General features: G+C 44.4%; 1 protein-coding gene across 1 annotated transcript; it reads left to right on the top strand.

Moving 5' to 3' along the window:
• The first annotated feature begins 10892 nt into the window (after positions 1-10892).
• On the top strand, positions 10893-16970 carry FABP1 (fatty acid binding protein 1). The gene is made up of 4 exons (XM_084900036.1): positions 10893-11024; positions 12787-12959; positions 14658-14750; positions 16851-16970. Exons 1-4 carry the CDS (start codon positions 10958-10960, stop codon positions 16899-16901), a joined length of 384 nt encoding a protein of 127 aa, XP_084756162.1. The 5' UTR covers positions 10893-10957; the 3' UTR covers positions 16902-16970.
• Positions 16971-22120: the final 5150 nt, after the last annotated feature.

The following is a 22120-nucleotide window of genomic DNA, read 5'->3' as shown; positions in this document are numbered from 1 at the left end:
AATCAAGAATATCCCAGGTTGCCAAAACTGGTTTGGCTCAGTGGATAGAGCGTCAGCCTGCAGACTGAAAGGTCCCGGGTTTGATTCCGGTCAAGAGCATGTACCTTGGTTGTAGGCACATCCCCAGTAGGGGGTGTGCAAGAAGCAGCTGGTCGATGATTCTCTCTCATCGATGTTTTAAACTCTCTATCCCTCTCTCTTCCTCTCTGTAAAAACTCAATAAAATATGTATTTTTAAATTCAATAAAATATATTTAAAAAAATATCCCAGGCTATAAGAAAGCAAACATCTTGCCCTGGCCGATATGATTAGGGCACTGAGGGGTCACAGGTTCCATCCCAGGCTCTGGTTGGGCACATGCAGGAGGCAACCAATAGATGTGTTCCTCTCACGTAGATGTTCTCTCTCTCTTTCTCTCTCTCCCCATCCCCCACTCAAATTTCCACTCTCTCTAAATATCAATGGAAAAATATCCTTGAGTAAGGATTAACCAAGAAAGAAAGAAAGAAAGAAAGAAAGAAAGAAAGAAAGAAAGAAAGAAAGAAAGAAAGAAAGGAAGGAAGGAAGGAAGGAAGGAAGGAAGGAAGGAAGGAAGGAAGAAAGAAAGAAAGAAAGAAAGAAAGAAAGAAAGAAAGAAAGAAAGAAAGAAAGGAAGAAAGAAAGAAAGGAAGGAAGAAAGAAAGGAAGGAAGAAAGAAAGAAAGAGAGAGAGATCAAAACATCCCAAAGAGTTGCATTTATCTATTATAAAAGATAAGCATATCAGCTTGGGGAAGTGGCCCCAAATTTCCTTCTTTTTCAGATCCTAATAAAAATCCTCATTCCATCCATTGGCTCAGATTCGCTGGGAAGGTGTAGTAGGGAAATCAGTGGAGTTGTGAGGTCCAAAGGTCCTTAGCCATTTTGTCAAGCATGAGAAGACCTTTCATCCACACAGGAGCCAGGGTGCAGCTCTGCCTGTTATCTAGGGCCATCAGAGGCCTCTGGACTGAATGCTGAGTTCAGAACATTTCAGGCCTGCCAAAGGAGCCATTGGCTCCTGCTGCTTCCTTAATCTCAAGGAGATTAACTTTATCTGCAAGTCAAAGGTCCTAGGACCAAGTTCTTAGATAGGAAGAGTAGACTCGAACCACTAAAGCTGTGATCCACCCACTGGGACGTGTGTGCTGACACAGGGCTCCCAACCACTGCCCATCATTCTTCCCAGCCCTGAAAGAGAGGCCCCAGGTAGAAGGAGGGTGAGAACAAGGGAGGCTCATCAGAGGACTCACCTGCCCAAGATATTTATTTCCCCCATTCGCCTGATGTCCTCCTCTTCTCATTCCCAGTCTGAAAACCCTACTATTATATCATGACTGGCTTAGATAACATACCAGAATAAGGTTACCAACTGTTCTGAGATAATGCCTTTCTTTGTTTGTCTTTTTTGTTGTTGTTGTAGTTATTTGTGATATGACATGGTAGTCCATGGTATCTATTATTATTCTATTTTAACATCTTTGTAACAATTCTTTTGAAAATGTTACTGGTTTATGAAATCCAGAAATTGAGGGCACTGAGGGGAAAGAGGGGGAGTTATAAAGTAAGGTTGGTAAAATACAGCCCTTCACCATCCCCTACCCAAGTTCTCTTATTTCACTAGACTTCTTTTGTCACTTCATCTAGTTGACAATGAAGACCAAAAAGTAATAGGAATAAACAACATACACACAGAATTTTAAACCCCACATCTACATAAACATGATTCACAGATTTACCTCTACTCGACTCAGACAATAGGTATCCTCCAGAATGAAAGTCAGTGTACCCAAAGTCATTATAACCAAACCAAGTCTACTTTCCAATATCACTTCTCACAATGTCCATCCCTCCCTCAAACATTCATCGCTCACAGTCAAATAGACTATTTGCTTTCATAGCCCTGCTTTTTCTTCTGCCATTAGTCAATCTGTTGAACTCCTACTCATTCTTCAAGTTAAGGCCTCAGTATCACTGCCTCTGTGAAGTTCTCCCTGATTTCTCCCCACAACTTTTCTTTCAGGCAAATCAAATGCCCTTTGTCCCTATGTCCATAACATCCTGGACATATCTCTTATTCAGCATGTAACACATGGTATTTGAAACAGCTGACTTGCTCTTCTGCTTTCCCTAATAAGCTACAACTGTCCCTCAAAACCTTTACCACCTGTGTCTTTCTACATCTAGCACCTAAAATAAACTACTTGGCATATATTTGTGCTAAGGAGATTATTTAATTCAAAAGAAACAGATTGAAGCAAGTAAAACTTTATTGGCTAAAACCAACATCAACCATTATACTTAGTTAAAAAAAATAAGAAAACTTAATAAAATTAAAGGTAAAGCAATGTAATTTACTATGACCATTATTCTTATCACAGTTTTGGGGATCCTGGCCAAGACTATAGAGCAAGAAAAAGAAACTATAGGCATAAGAACTGTAAAGGAAGAGATAAATTGTTATTATTTAAGATTATATGAACATCATCAATTAAAAAAGAAATAGAGAGGACTTCTGTTTCTGGCCATGATTAACCTTCCTGCCTAAAACAACCAAAAACTAACAAAATATATGAAACAACAGTTTTGAAGCTACTGGACAGCATGCAATGAGGAAAACTGATCTCCAAAGGATTGGAAATAGTTGATTTGGACCTTACAATCGTCCCAATTTATGGCCTTGAGTTTCCAGGCTATGGCACAGGTAGGGGAAACACAGACAGACCATGGTGAATTCCCTGAGCTGAGTTGGGGAAACACAGCTGAAAATCCAGGAGGACTAAGTCGGCTGGAGTTTTCAGAACAGAGTACTGGAAAAGGGAGTGGCATAGGCAGAGAGCCCCAGAGATCTGCAGAGTGTAGCTGTAAGTATTCACCAGAGAACTGATCAGCAAGGGAACTATTCAAAGCCAGCAAAGAAAGAACCAAATGGATTAAAGCTAACAGTGTGATGCTTACATGAAATACTGCCTGTTCTATTGCATGATTTATGGGACATTGAATACATCACACTGAAAGGTCTTGTCTCAATACTGGGGAATAATTATCTCTAGTCAGAACACTGATCAAGTCCTGCCTGTCGAATCTTAAGATCCAAAAGGATCAAATTATTTTGAAGTAATAAAACTATATCTCAGAGGGGAAAAAAAAAGGTAAAGGATATTAGTGGGAATTCAAAAATATTCACAACTCAACAGGGTAAAATTTACCGATAAAAAAATTACCAAGCTTGGCCTTGGCCTTCATTGCTCAGTGGTTGGAGCATCAACCCACATGCCAAAGGGTCTTGGGTTCAATTCCTGGTCAAGGGTGCATGCCTGGGCTGCAGTTTTGATCCCCAGCCCCAGTCAGGCATGTGGGGGAGGCAACCAATCAAAATCTCTCTCACACATTAATGTTTCTCTCCCTCTCTCTCCCTCCCTCCATGCTGCCTTCCCTCCCTTCCACTCCCTCTAAAAATCAATGGAAAAATATCCCCAGGGGAAGATTAAGAATAAACGAACAAAAAATTACCAACCTTGCTGAGAGACAGGAGAAAACAACCTATAATAAGGAGAAAATTCAATCAATTGTACCTTCTCAGACTGACATAGATGTTAGAATTGAAAGATAAGGATGTTAAAATGGTCATTGTACTTGTATTTCATATGTTCACTATGTTAAGTACAGATATGAAAGATTATATTAAAATCCACATTGAATTTCTAGAGACAAAAACTGCAATGTCTGAGATGGAAAGTACAATGGAAATAATTATATCAAACACTAAATGAAATGTCAAGCAAAAAAAGAGTGCATAAGATATGATTTCATTTGTATATAAAATTTTAGAAAATTCAAACTAATTCATAGTGACAGAAATCAGACCAGGGGTTGCTTAGGTATGGGGACAGTTAAGTGGCAAGGAGTAGTGGGGGCGGGGGAGGTGGGGGGGGAGAATTACAATGGGACTTGAGGAGACCTTAAGCTGTGATAAATATGTTCATTATATTGATTATGGGGATGGTTTTAAGAGTTCCTATATCAAACATTAAAGTATACATTTTAAATATGTACAGTTTATTATATGTCAATTAGTTCTAAGTAAAGCTGTTAAAAATTATCTCCTAATATAAAATAGTTCAGCAAGGTTTCCAGCTTTCTAGCAACCAAAAATAATTGCATTTTTCTGTATCAGGAATAACAGATTAGGAAATATGATAGCCTGGCCAGTGTGGCTCAGTGTCAACACAAGAACCAGGAGGTCATGGTTCAATTCCCAGTCAGGCCATATGCCCAGGTTGCCAGCTTTATCCCCTATAGGAGGTAGCCAATCAATGATTCTCTCTCAGCATTAATGTTTCTATCTCTCTCTCTCTCCCTCTCCCTTCCTCTCTCTGAAATCAATAAAAACATATTTGAGAAAAAAGAAAATATGATAGAATTTACAAAATCAGCAAAAATCATAAAGTACTTAGGAGTTAACATTATAAAACATATGATACCAGCCCTGCCTGAGTAACTCAGTGGTTGGAGCACCAGCCTAGTGTTCAACTTCCGATCAAGGGCGCATGCCTGGGTTGCAGGTTCCATCCCTGGCCCCAGCTGGGGTGTGAGACACAAAGATGATTTTTCAATCACTGCTTACATTTGGACGATTTATTCAAACTCCATTTTGTTCAAAAGGCAACTTGAACTGCCTTCATGCTCCCTACTAGACGGTAAGCTCCTTTGTAGAGTCACAGTGTAACCCCACATGAATTACATGGTGGGTCACAGTATGCTTGTTGAATAACTTATTCAGAAGTGGATGAGTCGCCCTAACCAGTTTGGCTCAGTGGATAGAGCGTCAGCCTGCAGACTGAAAGGTCCTGGGTTCAATTCCGGTCAAGGGCATGTACCTTGGTTGCAGGCACATCCCCAGTAGGGGGTGTGCAAGAAGCAGCTGGTCGATGATTCTCTCTCATCGATGTTTCTAACTCTCTCTCCCTCTCCCTTCCTCTCTGTAAAAAATCAATAAAATATATTTAAAAAAGAAGAAATGGATGAGTGGTGTGTGGCATGAATGGAACCCAAGCTGGGTTCCATTGGATGAGGGAAGAGAATAATGTGCATGATCACCATTGAGCACAGAGCGACCCAAATGGGATGGTCCTGTAAATCCAGTATAGGATGAACTACAGATCCAGCCTCAAAGCTTTAGTATTCAGTGAAAGTGCTTTGTGCAGTTCCGCTGCCACCTCAGGGTCTTCCATTTCTTTGTGATCTCTCTTCATGCACACGGACTGTCCGCTTTTTTTAATTACAGTAATCAGACATTTGTGAATCAACAGTCGCCCAACAACCGTTAATGATTCAAGAGGTCAATAGCACCTGGACTATTGTCCTATCCACGTTTTCCAGACACGTCCTCACAGAATGGCAATGCTAAACTCTGGTTCAGAAGAATTTTCAGGAGAGTAACCAAAATGCACCTCTACATATTGTATTGTGGAAATAATAAAAATCAAAGACACAAGCTTTGGAGTCCAACAGACTGGGTTCATTTGTTCTATTTGGCAGCTTTCTACTTAAGTAGATGGAAGCAGTTACTAACCTCTTCATACCTGAGTATTCTCATCTGAAAAATGGGAATAAGATAATGCTTGCCTTACAGTATTGTTTTTGAGATTTCAGTGTGACAGTACAGACAAAGCATCTACTTAGCGTTCAATTAATGGAAGCTGCTATTTTATCACTATAAATAGAACTAATGGAATAGAATAGAAATTTGGGGACATTGATCTAGAGGAGCTGAGAAAGCAGCGGAGCCTGGAGGGATGTCAGTGGAGTGGCTGACCTGGCTCTGAAGGGCTGATGGCTCACAGCTCAAAAACAAAGAGGATGTAGGATTGCAGGGTGTGGAATGCCAGTTAGCCAAGGATCATTTGGAAGAGATTTCTCTTTGACCTATCAGGCTAATCTAATGCCAACTGGACCAGCGTTCAACCCTCAGAGGGCAAAGGAACACACGAACCCAGTGATACAAGACAAACAAATGCTATTAGCTTTTTACAACCAAAACAGGGGAGTTATAAACTAGCCTTACAGTTAGTTTTGAGTTCTTCCTTGATTGCATCAGCCCTCAGATGATCTCCACTGCCTGCCACGTAATCCACGGCTTTCCCTCTTCTGTTCACAGCAAAGGAGATCCCACTGAGGACCTAAACTAAGTCCTAGGAAGGCCTCACTTTATACAAAAAGGATATTTCTGAAAGTTATTGTGTAAGAGGAAATTTTGCTGAGTACACTTTTCAGAGTAGTCTGTGTAGTCTGATTCCTTTTACAGTGCAAACCACCACCCACCATGTTTGTTTGCCATATGTGTACTTTTGACCCTCAGTGGGTCTATGTCTAAAATGTCCTGGGCATTACATGGCTTTAATGCAGATCCTGCTCTAGGTACTGGACTGTTGTTATCTGGCATCCTTTAAGGAATTTACAGTGAGAAGAGACAGGGTAGGAATACGAAATAAAAGCCTTAAGAATGTCTTTTTAAAAGTTTTCCTGCTTTGCCGAGACCAGTTTGGCTCAATGGATAAAGCGTCGGCTTGGGGACTGAAGGGTCCCGGGTTTGATTCCGGTCAAGGGCATGTACCTTGGTTGCAGGCATATCCCCAGTGGGGGGTGTGCAAGAGGCAGCTGATCGATGACTCTCTCTCATCGATGTTTCTAACTCTCTGTCTCTCTCCCTTCCTCTCTGTACAAAATCAATAAAATATACTTTTAAAAAAATAAAATAAAAGTTTTCCTGCTTTGACCAATATTTCTAAGTGGTTAGAGCACAGGCCTGTGGACTAAAGGGTTCAATTCCCATCAAGGCCACGTACCTAGATTGAAGGCTCCTTCCCAGCCCCAGCCCTGGTCAGGACTTGTGCAGGAGGTGACCAATGGATATGTCTTACATCAATATTTCTGTCTTTCCATCTCTTTTCCATTCTCTCTAAAAGATCAATGGAAAAATATGCTCAAGTGAGGATTAATAAAAGAATGGCTCAGTGGTTGAGTGTCAACCCATGAATCAAGAAGTCACTGGTTCGCTGAAACCGGTTTGGCTCAGTGGATAGAGCGTCGGCCTGCGGATTGAGAGGTCTCAGGTTCGATTCCGGTCAAGGGCACGTACTGGTTGCAGGCACATACCTAGTCGGGGGTGTGCAGGAGGCAACTGATTGATGTTTCTCTCTCATTGATGTTTCTAGCTATCTGTCTCTCCTCTTCCTCTATGTAAAATATCAATAAAATATATTTTAAGAAAGAAAGAAAGAAGAAGTCACTGGTTCTATTCCTGGTCAGGGCACATGCCAGGGATGTGGGCTTAATCTCCAGCAGGGCATGCAGGAGGCAGTTGATCAATGATTCTCTCTAATCATTGATGTTTCTAACTCTCCCTCTCCCTTCATCTCTCTCTAAAATCAATAAAAACAATTTTTTTGTAATTAATGAGGAAAAAGTCCTGGGGTCAGAATTAATAATAATTTTTTTTAAAGTTTTTCCTGAAGGATATATATCCTTAAATCAAAAGGATTTAAAACAGCACAAAATAGCTCAGCTGGTTTGGCTTAGTGATTGAGAGTTGACCATAAACCAAGAAGTCACCGTTCAATTCCAGGTCAAAGCACATGCCCAGGTTGCAGGCTCAATCCTCAGAGGGAGGCATGCAGAAGGCAGTTGATCAATGATTGTCGCTCATCGTTGATGTTTCTAACTCTCTCTCCCTTTTCCTTCCTCTCTGAAATCTATAAAAATATATTTTAAAAAAATAAAAATAAAACAGCACAAAATAAAAACACAACAGTTCCAGGACCTACAACATGGCCAACAGAGCTGATGCAAACTCTTTACTCAGCACAGCTAGAAGGTACAGAAAATACAACTGAGGTCACAAGCAAGGATTAAAATCCCAGGTGCCAGTAGCACAGAGGGCGCTGAAGGTCAGAGCAATGAGCAGTGAGATGAGTCTGGGCACCTGGCGTGGTTGCCAGACCTGGAGACAGGCCGAGTGGCCAGGAGCATGGCTTTTCACACCCCTCAGAAGAGGAGGCCTTCGGCCTGACACAAAGTGGGATATGAGACACCTGGTAGGGCAGCTGCACCATAGTAAACCAGGGATTAGAGACACTACCCAATGGCCCAGGGAAATAGGAAGAAGCTTGTCCCCAAGCATGGAGACAAACATCAAAATTGGTCCTGGGCTGGTGACACCTGATAACCTCTGGACACGTGGCAGAGGCAAATGCAAAGTGCTCTGAGTCTCTCTGATATGAGCTCACGTGCCAGAAGGACTTGACTGTCACACAGGGCTTTCACAGGCGGAGAGAAGTGGACACTCTGAAAGGCTGACTCCTTGTCCAGGCGGAGAAAAGAGCTGGGCCCAAACCCAGTACTTCCCATCTGCAGCCCTGCCTCTCGCCGATGGGTTCCCAAGGCACACAGGAGAGTGGCCAAGCTAGTACTGTAGATGCCTGGGATCAGACACAGGTGCAAAGCTGCCTCACTTAGAATGAATGCCAGTCATATCCTGGCCATTACCTCCTCTCCCTCGCCTCCATGCTGCTCAGCTGAGAAGGGAGCGTGAGAAGAGGGGATGTCCAGTGGGGACTGGAGGGGCACTGGCATCTCTGGTTGACAAAAATCAGAAGCCGCTCCCATGAAGTGGGAGTCTCTGTCTTGAAAGCCACTTGAACTTTGTCATCCCAATCAAGCTTATCTCTTCCTGTGTTTGCTCAGCTCATGGGTGGGAAATGTCCTTCCCCTCTCCTCATTTTATGGAACACTGTTCACAAGGGATAAATTTTGAAATGGCCACTACCTCGTTGGCCTCAAAACTCACACACAAGAAACCTGACCAAAAGGAGGCTGGTGGGAGTTGCCTGAGGATTGCACTGTGTAGGACCTGGAGGGAAAGAGGGGTCAGGATCCTTGACTGCCAGCTTGGTCTACCTGCCTCTCCATCTGTCAGACTTCCATTTGGGGCGGGAGCTGTCAGCTCTTCACTGGCTGTGCCAGACCCCTGACCAGGCTATGTGCGTTCTGCCCAGGAAAGGAGTACCCAATGGGTCCAGGCTTCCTAGAGGCCTCTGGGATGGGTGCTGACTTGCACTAAGGAGAAACTTTCTCAACCCTCCTTCCCAATCTCCACCTTAGAGCGCAGTTAGCAGCACTGTGGGATGGGGGGGCAGAGGGGGTGTCACCTGACATCTGTGGTCATGGGAGAGGGTCCTGGATGTGGAATTTATATGCCAGCTATAAGTCAAAAGGAATTTTAGGCTGTAATAAAGCATGAAAAGCATTTCTTTCAGCAAAAAAAGGAGCAACAGCTCAGGAAACACAGAATCTAAATTGTGTTCCGCTAAGACAAAGGGGAAAGTTCCCAGCCAGGTTCTCAGTCTCCCGGCTGCCCAGAGCAGTGATCCTGTGGTTTGAGAGTATGTGCTACCGGACTCTCCATACCTCTCTCTGCCCCTTCTTTTCCTCTTACAGGAAGAGCCGTGGCCTCGTTATGGTTTGATGGCTTTATTTGGTGACCCATCATTAATTGGACACTTCTCAAGCTCCAGGTATTGGGAAACCCAAGGAAGAAGTGCTGTGAAAGAGAATACATCAGGAAGTAATCCCAGTAGGAATTAGAGTATAGGTGTTTGCCAAGTGCTCTCTGGGCCCAGATGAATCCCAGAGGGGGTGCACATGTGAAGGAAAGACGGGCACAGAGAGCGGAGTGAGAGCAAGCACGAGGCATGGACGGCCCTGACCTGTCCAGTCAGCTCAGCAGGTACTGCCTTCTTTCTCTCCACTACCCTTTATCTGCAGGATAAAACGCATCTCAAATGCCACACCTTCTCTTTAATATGTACTGTTCTAACAGTTCAAAAAGGAGACTGCTGCCCCAGTTAGACTGTTACTAATTAGACTAATTGACTAATGAGTTTGCCAACCACTGTCATATACTACCCTTTACCTCTTTGCACACAATATGCCACAATTGCCTAATCCTCACAGCTTCCAACTACATGGTAACAGTTAGTCTAGCAGTGGTCAGCGAACGCATTTGTCAAGAGAGCAGCAAACCGCAGCTCTCGAGCTGCATGTGGCTCACAAGCCGCAGTTTGCCTACCACTGCCCTAGCCAGTTTGGCTCAGTGGGTAGAGCATCAGCCTGAGGACCAAAGGGTCCCAGGTTAAATTCTGGTCAAGGGCAGGTACCTTGGTTATAGGCTCAATCCTCCACCCTTGTCAGGGCACATGGGGGAGGCAACCAAATGATGTTCTCTCTCCCTCTCTCCCCCTCCCTTCCACTCTCTCTCTAAAAAAAAAAAAGAGAGAGAGAGAGAGAGAGAGAGAGAGAGAGAGAGAGAGAGAGAGAGACTGATTTGAACTGCGGAGGAGTCTGTGGAGGAGACATTCCTTGGAATACAAAATAGCTCTAAGACCTAGAGTCTAGGGGCTGATGGCATCTTTGTAAAAATTAGATCTGTGGGAAGAGATCAAAAGGTTATGTAAATAAGGAGAGGTTTTGAGTTTAAAGGGATTACTTAGTATTTTCCTGTTTGTATAGCTCTAGATACACACACGTATATATACACACATAAACATGTATGCACAGATATGTATACATACACACATATATGCACACATTTCATGGGTGAGTAGCACCTTAAAGGCTGCAGGACCATAGGGCTTTGCACTTGATTGACACCGTTAATGTTTGCTGAATTAAAGCAAATCTCTGCTGTGCCCATCCTGTGTGTTCTTTATCGTTGACCATTGCTCTCGAGTTAATATTTGAACCTGGCCATAAAGGGGGTGACAGATGTTGACCTATGGCCAACACTTCAAGGGGAAATAGCCTCTTATAAATCAGCCCACACTGGACAGCCCCACCAGCAGAGCTGCCGATCAACTGTGGAGGGAGCCTCATCGCCACCATGAATTTCTCCGGCAAGTACCAGCTGCAGAGCCAGGAAAACTTCGAGCCCTTCATGAAGGCAATGGGTGAGTGCTGACCTGGACACCAAGCGGCGGTCATGGCAATCGGTGCCTGGCCCGGCAGGTGGTGGCCAGTCACAAATGCAGGCTGGATGCTGGGATGGGAGGAGAGGCTCGGGCTTTATGCAGCCCAGGGCCATGCTGTGCTTGTTCCTTCTGTAGTCTCTGGCAGCTTGTGCTGGTCCTCACTGGACGAGCCACCCATAGGCAAGTGGAAGGAGCACTGATCTAGTGACTGATTTGGATTGAAGCAACCTCTGCTAGTAACTCATTGTGTGACCTTGCTCACTCATTCATTCATCCAGCCAGCCATTCATTCTCCAAACATTGACTCAAGGCCAACCATATTTTAAGCATTGTGCTGGACAGATACAAGGGAAACATGTCAATGACCCACATTTCCAAAGTCACAGTTTAGCGAGGAAAAGGAGACGAAATAAATACAACAAAGAATCTCCTAATGTGTATTGAGAGTTGACTCGGTGCCAGGCACTGTGCTGAGCCCTTGACATGCAGTATCCCACGGAATCCTCAATGAAAAGCTCTGAGTTGGGGACTATTACTTTTCCGATTTTACAGTCAAAGCAACTGAGACCTCGAAAGGTTAAGTAATCCCAACCCAGGTCACTCCGGTAGGGAGCGTTTGCACCAGGAATTGAAGCAGGCACTGGTTCCCAGAGACCCCACTTTCACCCGCTGTGTCCCCCAGAGGATTGTGCAGGAGGATGTGGTGCTCACAGGAGGGCAAGGAGAGGAGGTTTGATGGTGATGAAGGTGAGCCTTGGCTAAACCTTGGAAGATGAGCCGGTGTCCACTAGGGGACTGGAAAAGGGGATTGCACTCCTGGTAGAGGAAGCATTATGAGCAAAGGGGCCATGTGACAAGGAAGGGTGATGCTCTACCCACTGAGCCACTATCAACGCATGTGGGTTTGTAAAACTCAATTCATATGACACCACATACATGCTATGAAATTTGTAAAGCTCTGTCCCAGGGGAAGGGACTCCTGATACCTCCTCTTCGAGAGCCTTGCCAGCAGAGGTCAAGATAGGGCTAGGTGGACAGATGTTGACCAGGACAGGCCTAGTTGGTGCATGTTGCTCTGGTATAATAGCATCCCCAACCCCACTTCTCACTCTCAAGAGTGATCTGGCTTGAAAGATAAACTGTATCAGCCAACTTGAGTGTGGAGGATGAAATGCTTATACTCAAAGAGCAAATTCTCTGGGTGTTAAAGGAGAACAGTGAGGAAGAAGAGTGAGCAAGAACCAGGTGCTCATGATGGGAGAGATCTTCAGCCCTAGCCGGTTTTGCTCAGTGGATAGTGCATCAGCCTGAAGACCAAAGGGTCCCAGATTTGATTACAGTTGGGGGCACGTACCTTGGTTGTAGACTCCTCCTTGGTCAGGGAGCATGCATGAGGCAACCAATCGATGTGTTTCTCTCACATAGATGTTTCTCTCTGTCTTTCTGTCTTTCCATCTCTCTAAAAGATCAATGGGAAAATATCCCCTGGTGAATATTAAAAAAAAAAAAAAATTAAAAATAAAAAAAAGACAGAAGAGTATCTTCTATATAAACCAACTGACAAGATGGTGAGCCAGCTGGGGCAGGTCAAGGCCCAGGTTACTAATAGGACTCCATGCTTGTGGCCTCCTGGGAGACACAGCATTTCCCTCTCCCCCTCCATACTACAAGCTTTCTCTGTGACCTCTGCCTTGCAACTCCCACCTCTGCTGGTCTCTAAACCTCAGATGGTTTTCACCAGGTCTGCCTGACGACCTCATCCAGAAGGGGAAGGATCTCAAGGGAGTGTCGGAGGTCGTGCAGAATGGGAAACACTTCAAGCTCACCATCACCACCGGATCCAAAGTGATCCAGAATGAGTTCACCTTGGGGGAGGAGAGCGAGCTGGAGACCATGACTGGGGAGAAGGTCAAGGTAAGAGATGCCCCTCCAGTCACACTCTGCTTCTGGAACTTTTCTTGGAACTTAGTCCCAGGGCTTCCTCCCTCGAGGGTCACACCTCACATTCCCACCATGGATGCCCTTTCTCTGAACTTACTTCTGGGAAAGTAAGCAGAAAGACAACGTCAGCTCCTAGGGAAGAAGCTCTTAGGGAAAACTTCCCAAAGGACCGATGATGAGGGTGCTCTGGCCCAAGAATCCAAGCTCTCCCACTACGGAGGAACTGGCGGGACCATGCATTCAACAAGGAACTAAGTCCCAGGTTCTTCCAGGCCCAACAGTGGGCAAGTGGGGGTCAGTGAAAAACCCTTCACAGAGTCCTGGTCTCCTTGAGTCCAAATTAAACTGGCTTTGCTAGGCCTCGAACCATTGGTCCTAGGGAGAAGCTTCCTGGAGGAGGTGCTGACAACCCTAGAATACCAAGTCTTCAGGGGTGACCCCGGCCTCAGCAACCTCATCTGTAAAACAGGCACCGTCACCCTTCCCAAACTGAAGACAGGGCCACATCTTTTCCGCTGGGCGGTGGCTCAGGTGTGTAATGAGCGCTGGGTGCGGGCTGTGTGAGCATCAGCAGGTGCTGGCATGGAGATCCAGGCACTGGGGTGTCCTCCACCAGGAGCCTCTCTTCCTTCCTTACAAACTCCACCCACCCCACATGGCCTTCAGCCACCTCTACTCCTCCCCTCCAGACAATTTCATGCATTGGGCTCAGCACGTCGGTACTTTCACCTTTGATCGGTCTTTATTTCTGCTTCTCCAGATAAAACACTACAGGTCAAGAAATCTGGAATAAAACTTAGGAGGAAAATCTTTTCCATGTGCCCATAGGAAGGGGCACATGGTCATGGGTTTTACCACAGACCTTTTCCGATTGTCCGTTTTGGAGGCAAATTTTTAATGCTGGCCAGTGTCTTCTGCTCCCTGTTTCCTCTTCCTGGGTTTCTGTTAGCTCTCCCTGGATACATAAAGCTTGAGGAGGATAGATACCCCAAGAAGAACGATAAGCATACTGGAATGTGCTCTCCCAACCGGCCAGTTCTGAAATCTTGCTACCACCTCCCTCCATTAGCTTGGAGAATTGAGATTTTACTCAAGTTTACTTCAGTGTTTTGAGCCAGTTAGGTGTTGTATGCTGATTTCTAGATCACCAAGTATAAATCTAAAAGTCTGGCAAAAGATACCCTGACCATTTCTTCCAGTTATTTTCTTTTAAGTAAATTTTTTTCATGTTTTTATTGATTTCAGAGAGAGGAAAAGAGAGGGAGGGAGAGAGAGAGAGAGAGAGAGAGAGAGAGAGAGAGAGAGAGAGAGAAAGAGAGAGAGGGAAACATTAATGATGAGAGAGAATCATTGATTGGCTGCCTCCTGCATGCTCCCCGCTGGGGATATAAGCCCACAACTGGGGCATGTGCCTTGACCATGAATCAAAAGGTGACCTCCTGGTTCATAGGTTGACGCTCAACTGCTGAGCCACATCAGCCAGGGCTTCTTTTAGTTTTTAAATACAATTCATTTCTATTAGGAGTCAGAGAGCTGGGAGGTTGGCCTTATATAAAGATGAGCAATGGGTTGTTGTAAGCAGAGACCCATGTCGGGGAGCCAACATCATTAGCAAATGCCTTGCTCCCAGCCAAACCCTTCCTCACAGGTCATCTCTTCTGTCCCCTGCAGGCAGTCGTTAATATGGAAGGTGATAATAAACTGGTGACATCTTTCAAAGGCATCAAGTCCGTGACGGAACTCAATGGAGACACAGTCACCCACGTAAGTTGCCACTCTGAGCTGTGGCTCCCAGTGTTTGAGGGAAGAGGTGTAGGGCCAGGTGAGAAGCCACCTTTCCCCCTCCTTTGCTGCTGTTCGTCTCTGCTGCCACCTCCTGAGGACCCACTATGTACCAGGCAATTGACACACATATCTGCAATCTTCCCAGTAACCCTCCGTTTTCTAAATGGGGACACTGAGGCAACAAATAGCAAGGAAAGGCAGAGCTAGGGTTCCTCTGAGTGGGGTATGTCTCACAGGCGGCCACCCACAGTTGCGCCACAGCACACCTTCGGGGGAACCACTCCCCTTACAGACAGGTTAGGCTTGCACACTTGTTACACTCGTGCAGTGTCTGCCAGTCAGAAGTGTTAGTCTGAGTTGAGTGCATTAGGTAGCTTTCCAACAGATCAGTGTCTTGAGGAAGGGGCACCCTTTTCTAATTCACCAGACTCCACATGTGCAGGCAGCGACCCCCCACTGGGGCTTCCCCACTCTCCCTGGGCTCCTGCGGGCTGTCCTTCCACCACCACATTCCCGGTCTGGATTCACCACTCCAGCCTTCCCATTTCCTTCTCTCCTCATTGCTCTACCCTTCCTTCACCAAACCTAAGTAAGATGGGGCAAGAGAGGCGCTGGGTAGGGTCATGTAGACCTACCAGCACAGCCCACCCTCCTCAGTCTCCACTGGGATTTGGCCTCAGGACACACTCATGGGCTAGAGGGCAGAAATCCACTTGTCGCTTCCTGTGTGCCTCTGATTCCCAGAACAGCCCTTCCACTGACGCAGAACCCACATGCAAGGAAGGTTTTGTTTGGCCAAAAGTTGGGCCCTTTTGTTGCTTTTTGTTTTGTGACAATGCAATGATTATTAGTCATAATAGCCCTTCTCTTCTGCCTCCACACTCACCAAGAAGCCACAAAGACATCTATGTGCCCAGCAAGCCCAGAGCAGGCAGCAAATGCCTTTGCCTATTTGGCATTAATAAGGAAAATCCTATTCATGGCAGTTTTATGGCAGCTTATGAATCTGGCACACTGTCGTGGTGTGTGCCATGTCATCCTTGGTGCCTGGCTGCCAGCCACTTCTGTCTCAGACCCAGTGCAGTGTCTCTCCATCAATTATGTCCCCTGGCTCTTCCTTGCCCCAGACTGTACTTTAGGGAGTAACAGCTGGGGTCTGTCATCACTCAGTCCAAGTGGGGAAATCCCTCAACTTGGGACAATGTGAGCAAGCCCTCCACCCCCCACCCCCAGCACATTCACAGCAGATCAGGGAAACACCAGCAGGGGAGCAGAAGAGAATCAGTCCTGGGCTTGGCCTTGGCCAATGTCCTTCAATACTCTCTGTCTCTTCTAATCCTCACATCTCCCATGAATGAGGCAGGATGAGGGGTTTAATAGACAGGTTGGCCTGTCCAAGGTCATCTACAATGAGTTGTAGAATCAAGGTTCAAACCCAAATCTTTCCATTCCATTCCATTGCTGCAGAAACTAAGAGACTCCTTTTTAACTGTAATGACACTGCAACAATCTTGTTCAAGAGAATTAGTGGATCAGTGGGAGGGTGAGGAGGGGGGGGAAAGGGAACATGCCTCAAAAACTGATGAGTCCAAGATATCTAGTGTTTTTATATGCTTTGCAGCTTTGGAGGAAAATTATGCTCTATCTGCTATGTTCCAGACTGGGTGCCTCAGTGTTTCCATATACGTGTGTCCTTGCTATTCAAGATGTGTTGGGTACATAGTAGGCACTCAATGAAACTTTGAGAAACTGGATTGGACAAAACTGGTTTTGATAGTCTTGCTCTAAGAGCCATTAATGTAGAAAAGACTTCAGTAAGAGTCAGGACAAGTCTCTACATGAGGAAGGAAAGTGACAAGAAGTTGGCCTGGGATTTTAGAAAAGATTGCCAACCCTTTCTCTGGTCTTATAAAAAACAGAGGGCTCTTTGAGCTGTTCCATATGATAGCATATTTACAGCTATTTTGATGATTTAGTCATCTTTTGTAATTCAACATCAGGTGGTTAGAGAGGTTAGATTGTATACTTATTACAATTTTGCAATCATACTTACTGCATGATTTCTTTTCTGACTTTCAGACCATGACATTGGGTGACATTGTCTTCAAGAGAATTAGCAAGAGAATTTAGACATCTTCACTTCATATTCTTTCACTGTATAAAATTAATGTAATAAAGTAACTTTGTTTTAAAAAAAAAAAATGTCTTTGCTTCTTGGTGGCCTCTCACGGATGGTGTTATTGACATCAGTAAGCACTTACCACCTATATTTTCATAAACTTTGATAACCTGCACATTCCATCCTCATGGGGTCAGGTCTGAAGCAGACCCCAGGCGGCCCACTTGAGCGACCCCATAAAGATCATGAAATGTGGCTGGATTTGTAGAACAGTCCTAAATGACCTTTCCCAGGAGTTGGGGCACATGGATTCGCAGTGTGCTGGCCCAAAGGGAAGGGTGGGTCCCTGTGTGGACAGAGAGTGTGGCCACAGCGGCCTCCCACACCAGTGGACATGAACAAAGAGAGTGGGCACTGGCCCACCAATGAACAGTTCCCCTCCTAGGGGAGGAATGGTGAGGAGCTTAGCAAGGGTGCCAGAGTAAACAGAGAAAGCTCAGAGGGAAATCCCCTACATGCAATGAGCAGAGGCAGAATGTGGGAGAAGAATGATTTCTCTGAACAGTACCTTGTACCAGGTTCTGGTAGTTGTTATAGGTTAAGCTGCATCTCCCCAAAATTTGCATGTTAAAGTTCTAGCCCTCATTACCTCCAGAATGGGACCTTATTTCAAAGGGTGAGAGTTGTTGTTGTTGTTGTTGTTTTACTGCTGTATACTATTCCATGGTATAAATGTATCACAATTTTTTAATCCACTCACCCACTCATGGGTATTTGGGCTGTTTCCAGATCTTAGCTATTGTAAGTTGTGCTGCTATGAACATAGGGGTGCATATATTCTTTCTGATTGGTGCTTCAGGTTTCTTAGGATATATTTCTAGAAGTGGGATCACTGGGTCAAATGGCAGTTCCATATTTAATTTTTTGAGGACACTCTGTACTGTTTTCCATAATGGCTGTACCAGTCTGCATTCCCACCAGCAGCAGAACACTTTATTCTGATATTTCTGATCACAAATGTGTGTGTGTGTGGTGGTGGGGAGGGAGAATGGTACCCACGCCGAGCAATTTTAGGACACCAGCTGTGTGTGCTACAATTTAACTCAATTCTGACACTGTCTACCTGGAGATAGTGTCAGATCCTGGGCTCAATCCTGTGAGACGCCACCCTCCCACACAGGTTAGAGGCCAATCGCAAGTAGCAAGCCCCAGGTTACCCACCGCTTCTGTCCAACTTGGCTGGAAGTGACCTCTTCCACTTTGGATCTTATTATTTGCTGAAATAGCTCACAGACCTCAGGGACACACTGGCATTCATCTGTTTATTAAAAGATGTGATAATTTTTTAAAAAATCCAGGTGAACAGCCAGATGAAGACGTACATGGGAAGTCTGAGAGGGTCTGAGCACGGGAGCTTCTGCCCCTGAGGAGTTGGGGGTTGTCACCCTCCCTAAATGTGTTCACCGTCCTGTACCTAAATGTGTTCACCGTCCTGAAAGCTCTGAACCCCATTCTATTGGGTCTATGGAGGCTGCCTCATACAGGCATGATCCAGTATTAACTCCATTTCTAGCCCCTTTCCTTCTCTGAAGAAGTGGGAGGCGGAGCTGAAAATGACAACCTTGGTCTTCCTTACTGCTTCCTCTTTCTGGGGACCGGAACACACCGGGAGCCACCCAGGAGCCCTCCCCAAGTCCCCTCATGGGAACAAAAGAGGCTCCTCATGCCCTTATGACTTGAGAAGTAGGAGGGTTTCGGGAGCCCTGTTTCAGGGACTGAGGATGAAGACCAAATACAGAGTTCTTATTATAAATCACAAACCTTAATAAAGGAATGAACCTGCCACATCTCCCCTCCTTTTTTCAACTTCTAGATTTGAAACCCAGTTACTTGTTACTTAGATTATTTCACAGTCAACCTAAGGCATGCATCTCTCTCTCTCTCTCTCTCTCTCTCTCTCTCTCTCTCTCTCTCTCTCTCTCTCTCTCTCTCTCGTCTGCAAACCTCCACCCTGGTCACAGTCATCTTCCTCATAAACAGCTGATCCTATACTTCCTGGTTCATTGCCCAGCACATAAGGGTCAAACTCCTAAACCTCATTGATTCGAGTCTCTGTATCAGGGGTCAGTCAACTCTTTCTGTAAAAACCGAGAAGGTGAACATTCTCTGCCACCACCCTCAGTTATGCTGGTGCAGCACGGAAGCAGCCACAGACAGTACACAAACGGGTGCAGCTATGTTTCAAGAAGATTTTACTTATGGATGCTGAAATGTGAATTTCATGTCGTTTTTATGTTATAATCATCTTCTTTTGTGTGTTTTTTTAATCATTTAAACATGTGAAAACCATTCTTAGCTCCTATGTTGTAAAGAAGCAGGTGGCAGCCACATTGGAGCTATGGACAGTAGGTAGCTTGCCAACCCTCCCTCGATCATAGCTGCCCCCTCTTATCTAGCTTTGATCCCTTTCCTGGAATATGCACAGCAGCCAAGCCAAACAACCTCTCAGTCCCCTTGTGGCTTAATTGCCACCTCCTGCAGAAAAGCGTCCTGCACTGCCCAGTTGGCATTTAATCTGCACCCTTCTTATGTAATGAAGTTCTTCCTGCCTTTCCCTAAAGTGTTCTCCATACATGTGCCTTCCTTCTCAAGGGCATGTATCTTGGTTGCGGGCACATCCCCAGTAGGGGATGTGCAGGAGGCAGCTAATCGATATTTCTCTCTCATCGATGTTTCTAACTCTCTATCCCTCTCCCTTCCTCTCTGATAAAATATATTTTTTAAAAAATAAAATAAATAAAAGCCTCCCAAAATTAATAAGAAGTCCAACAAGTCAATGGCAAGGTGGGCTGAGGACATTCATGAGGAATTCACAATAAGAGATACACTTAGTGTCACAGTAATCAGGAAGGGGGAATGTAAGATGAGCCATCATTTTACAAATCCAACTAGCAAAAAGTAAAATGATTGGTAGTATCCAGTGTTTGCAAGGTGATGGAGCTAGGAGATTCGTGCAGCCCATATGGAGTACCATTTAACTGTATTCATTACTTTTACTCCACGTGACTTCCCTAGCACCTAGCAATGCCACTGTGTGTATCTCCCAGAGAAATGCTTAAACACGTACACAAAGAAGCATATAAAAGAGCAACACCAAAAGCAGAAAACAAATGCCCATCAGTAAGAAAAGGTTAAATCAACTGTGGATCAGCCATACTCTGAAATAACCTCTGGTAGATGAAATAGACAAGGCAGATCTATATGGACTGTTATAGAACTACCCTGTTTCCCCGAAAATAAGACAGTGTCTTATATTAATTTTTGCTCCCAAAGATGCGCTAGGTCTTTTTCAGGGGATGTCTTATTTTTCCATGAAGAAGAATACAGTACACATTTATTGTTAAATGAAAATAAAGGAAATTTATTACCTGTATACGGTACTGTAATACAGTAGTTGTCAACACAAACCAGACAAACTGTGAATCCTACAGTATTAAGAATTTACTCATTTATTCAATGACAATCATGTCATCATCTTCTCTAGAACATCATCATAACAATCCAATTCCTGAATTTCCTGGTGAATTTCTTGTGACTCTATTTCTTTCAGAATCAGTGGACCAACTCTCTCATGTTTAGCAATAACACTGTCTTTAAATGAGTACTTCTTGTCAAGGTAGCCTGCTTGCAGTGCATTTGCAATGCAACTGTCAGTGATTTTCTCCCATGAATTCTTCACCCAAGTCACAACTTCTTGCAGTTTAGGTTTCACAAAGTTTCCACACTGATTTCTCTCCATTCTATTTTCAATGTAGTTATTAATTTCCACAAATTGTCTTTGAATGGCTTCTTTATTGCAATATCAAGAATCTGGAGATAGGCCGTCATTCCTGCGGGAATCATTATCTGATCTCTTTTTCTTTCATGAAGAAATGTCTTCATGTCTTTAGCGCGGTGAGTGCTGGCTGCATCCCAGACTAGCAGACCTCTTTGTTTTGGGTTTTTTGTTGTTGTTGTTTGTTTTTATTAGAGTATTTTATTTTATTTTATTTTATTATTGATTTTTTATTGATTTTTTTTTTTTTTTGCCCCCCTTCCTCCTTCCCGTACATACCCTCCCTCCCCAGAGTTTTATGTCCATTGGTTGTACTTATATGGATGTACACAAGTCCTTGGGTTGATCTATTATCTCCCCCAGATCTTCCTCCCCTCTCCACTGTAATTTGACAGTCTGCCTGTTGTTTTACTGTCTCTATATCTGTCTCTTGGTTCATCAATTTATAATGTTCTTTATCATCCACAAATGAGTGAGGTCATGTGGTGTTTCTCTTTCATTGACTGGCTTATTTCACTCAGCATGATGTTCTCCAATTCCATCCAGGTTGCTGCAAATGATGAGAATTCCTTCTTTTTTATGGCAGCATAGTATTCCATTGTGTAAATGTACCATAGTTTTTGGATCCAATCATCTGCTGACGGGCACCTAGGCTGTTTCCAAATTCTGGCTATTGTGGATTGTGCTGCTATGAACATAGGAGTGCATATATCCTTTCTGATTGGTGTTTCTAGTTTCTTGGGATATATTCCTAGAAGTGGGATTACTGGGTCAAATGGGAGTTCCATTTTCAGTTTTTTGAGGAAACTCCACACTGTTCTCCACAGTGGTTGCCCAGTCTGCATTCCCACCAGCAGTGCATGAGGGTTCCTTTTTCTCCACAACCTCGCCAATACTTGTCGTTTGTTGATTTGTTGATGTTGGCCATTCTGACAGGTGTGAGATGGTACCGCATTGTTGTTTTGATTTGCACCTCTCGGACAATTAGTGACTTTGAGCAAGTTTTCATATGCCTTTTGGCCTTCCTTCTGTCTTCTTTTGAAAATATTCTATTTAGATCCATTGCCCATTTTTTAATTGGATCATCCATCTTCCTTTTATTTAGTTGTATAAGCTGTCTGTAAATGTTGGAGATTAAACCTTTATCAGTGGTATTATTTGCAAATATATTCTCCCACACCGTAGGCCTTCTTGTTGTTTTGTTGATGGTTTCTTTTGCCGTAAAAAAGCTTTATATTTTGATGTAGTCCCATTTGTTTATTTTCTCTTTAGCTTCCATTGCTCTAGGGGCAGTATCAGTGAAGAAGTTCTTTTGGCATACGTCTGAGATTTTGCTGCCTGTGGATGCTTCTAGTATTTTTATGGTTTCCCGTCTGATGTTTAAGTCCTGTATCC

This window comes from Pipistrellus hanaki (genome assembly GCF_964339955.1).
Source record: "Pipistrellus hanaki genome assembly, chromosome: 12".
Taxonomy (NCBI): domain Eukaryota; kingdom Metazoa; phylum Chordata; class Mammalia; order Chiroptera; family Vespertilionidae; genus Pipistrellus; species Pipistrellus hanaki.
Note: the sequence above shows the minus strand (reverse complement) of the source record. Positions and strands in the feature narration are given on the sequence as shown.

Bases quoted from the DNA above. Each gene is read 5' to 3' on its own strand.
- FABP1 (XM_084900036.1), top strand. From the start codon at position 10,958: ATGAATTTCTCCGGCAAGTACCAGCTGCAGAGCCAGGAAAACTTCGAG. The intron at 11,025-12,786 runs GTGAGTGCTGAC...GGTTTTCACCAG, and splicing joins GCCCTTCATGAAGGCAATGG to GTCTGCCTGACGACCTCATC. The intron at 12,960-14,657 runs GTAAGAGATGCC...TGTCCCCTGCAG, and splicing joins TGACTGGGGAGAAGGTCAAG to GCAGTCGTTAATATGGAAGG.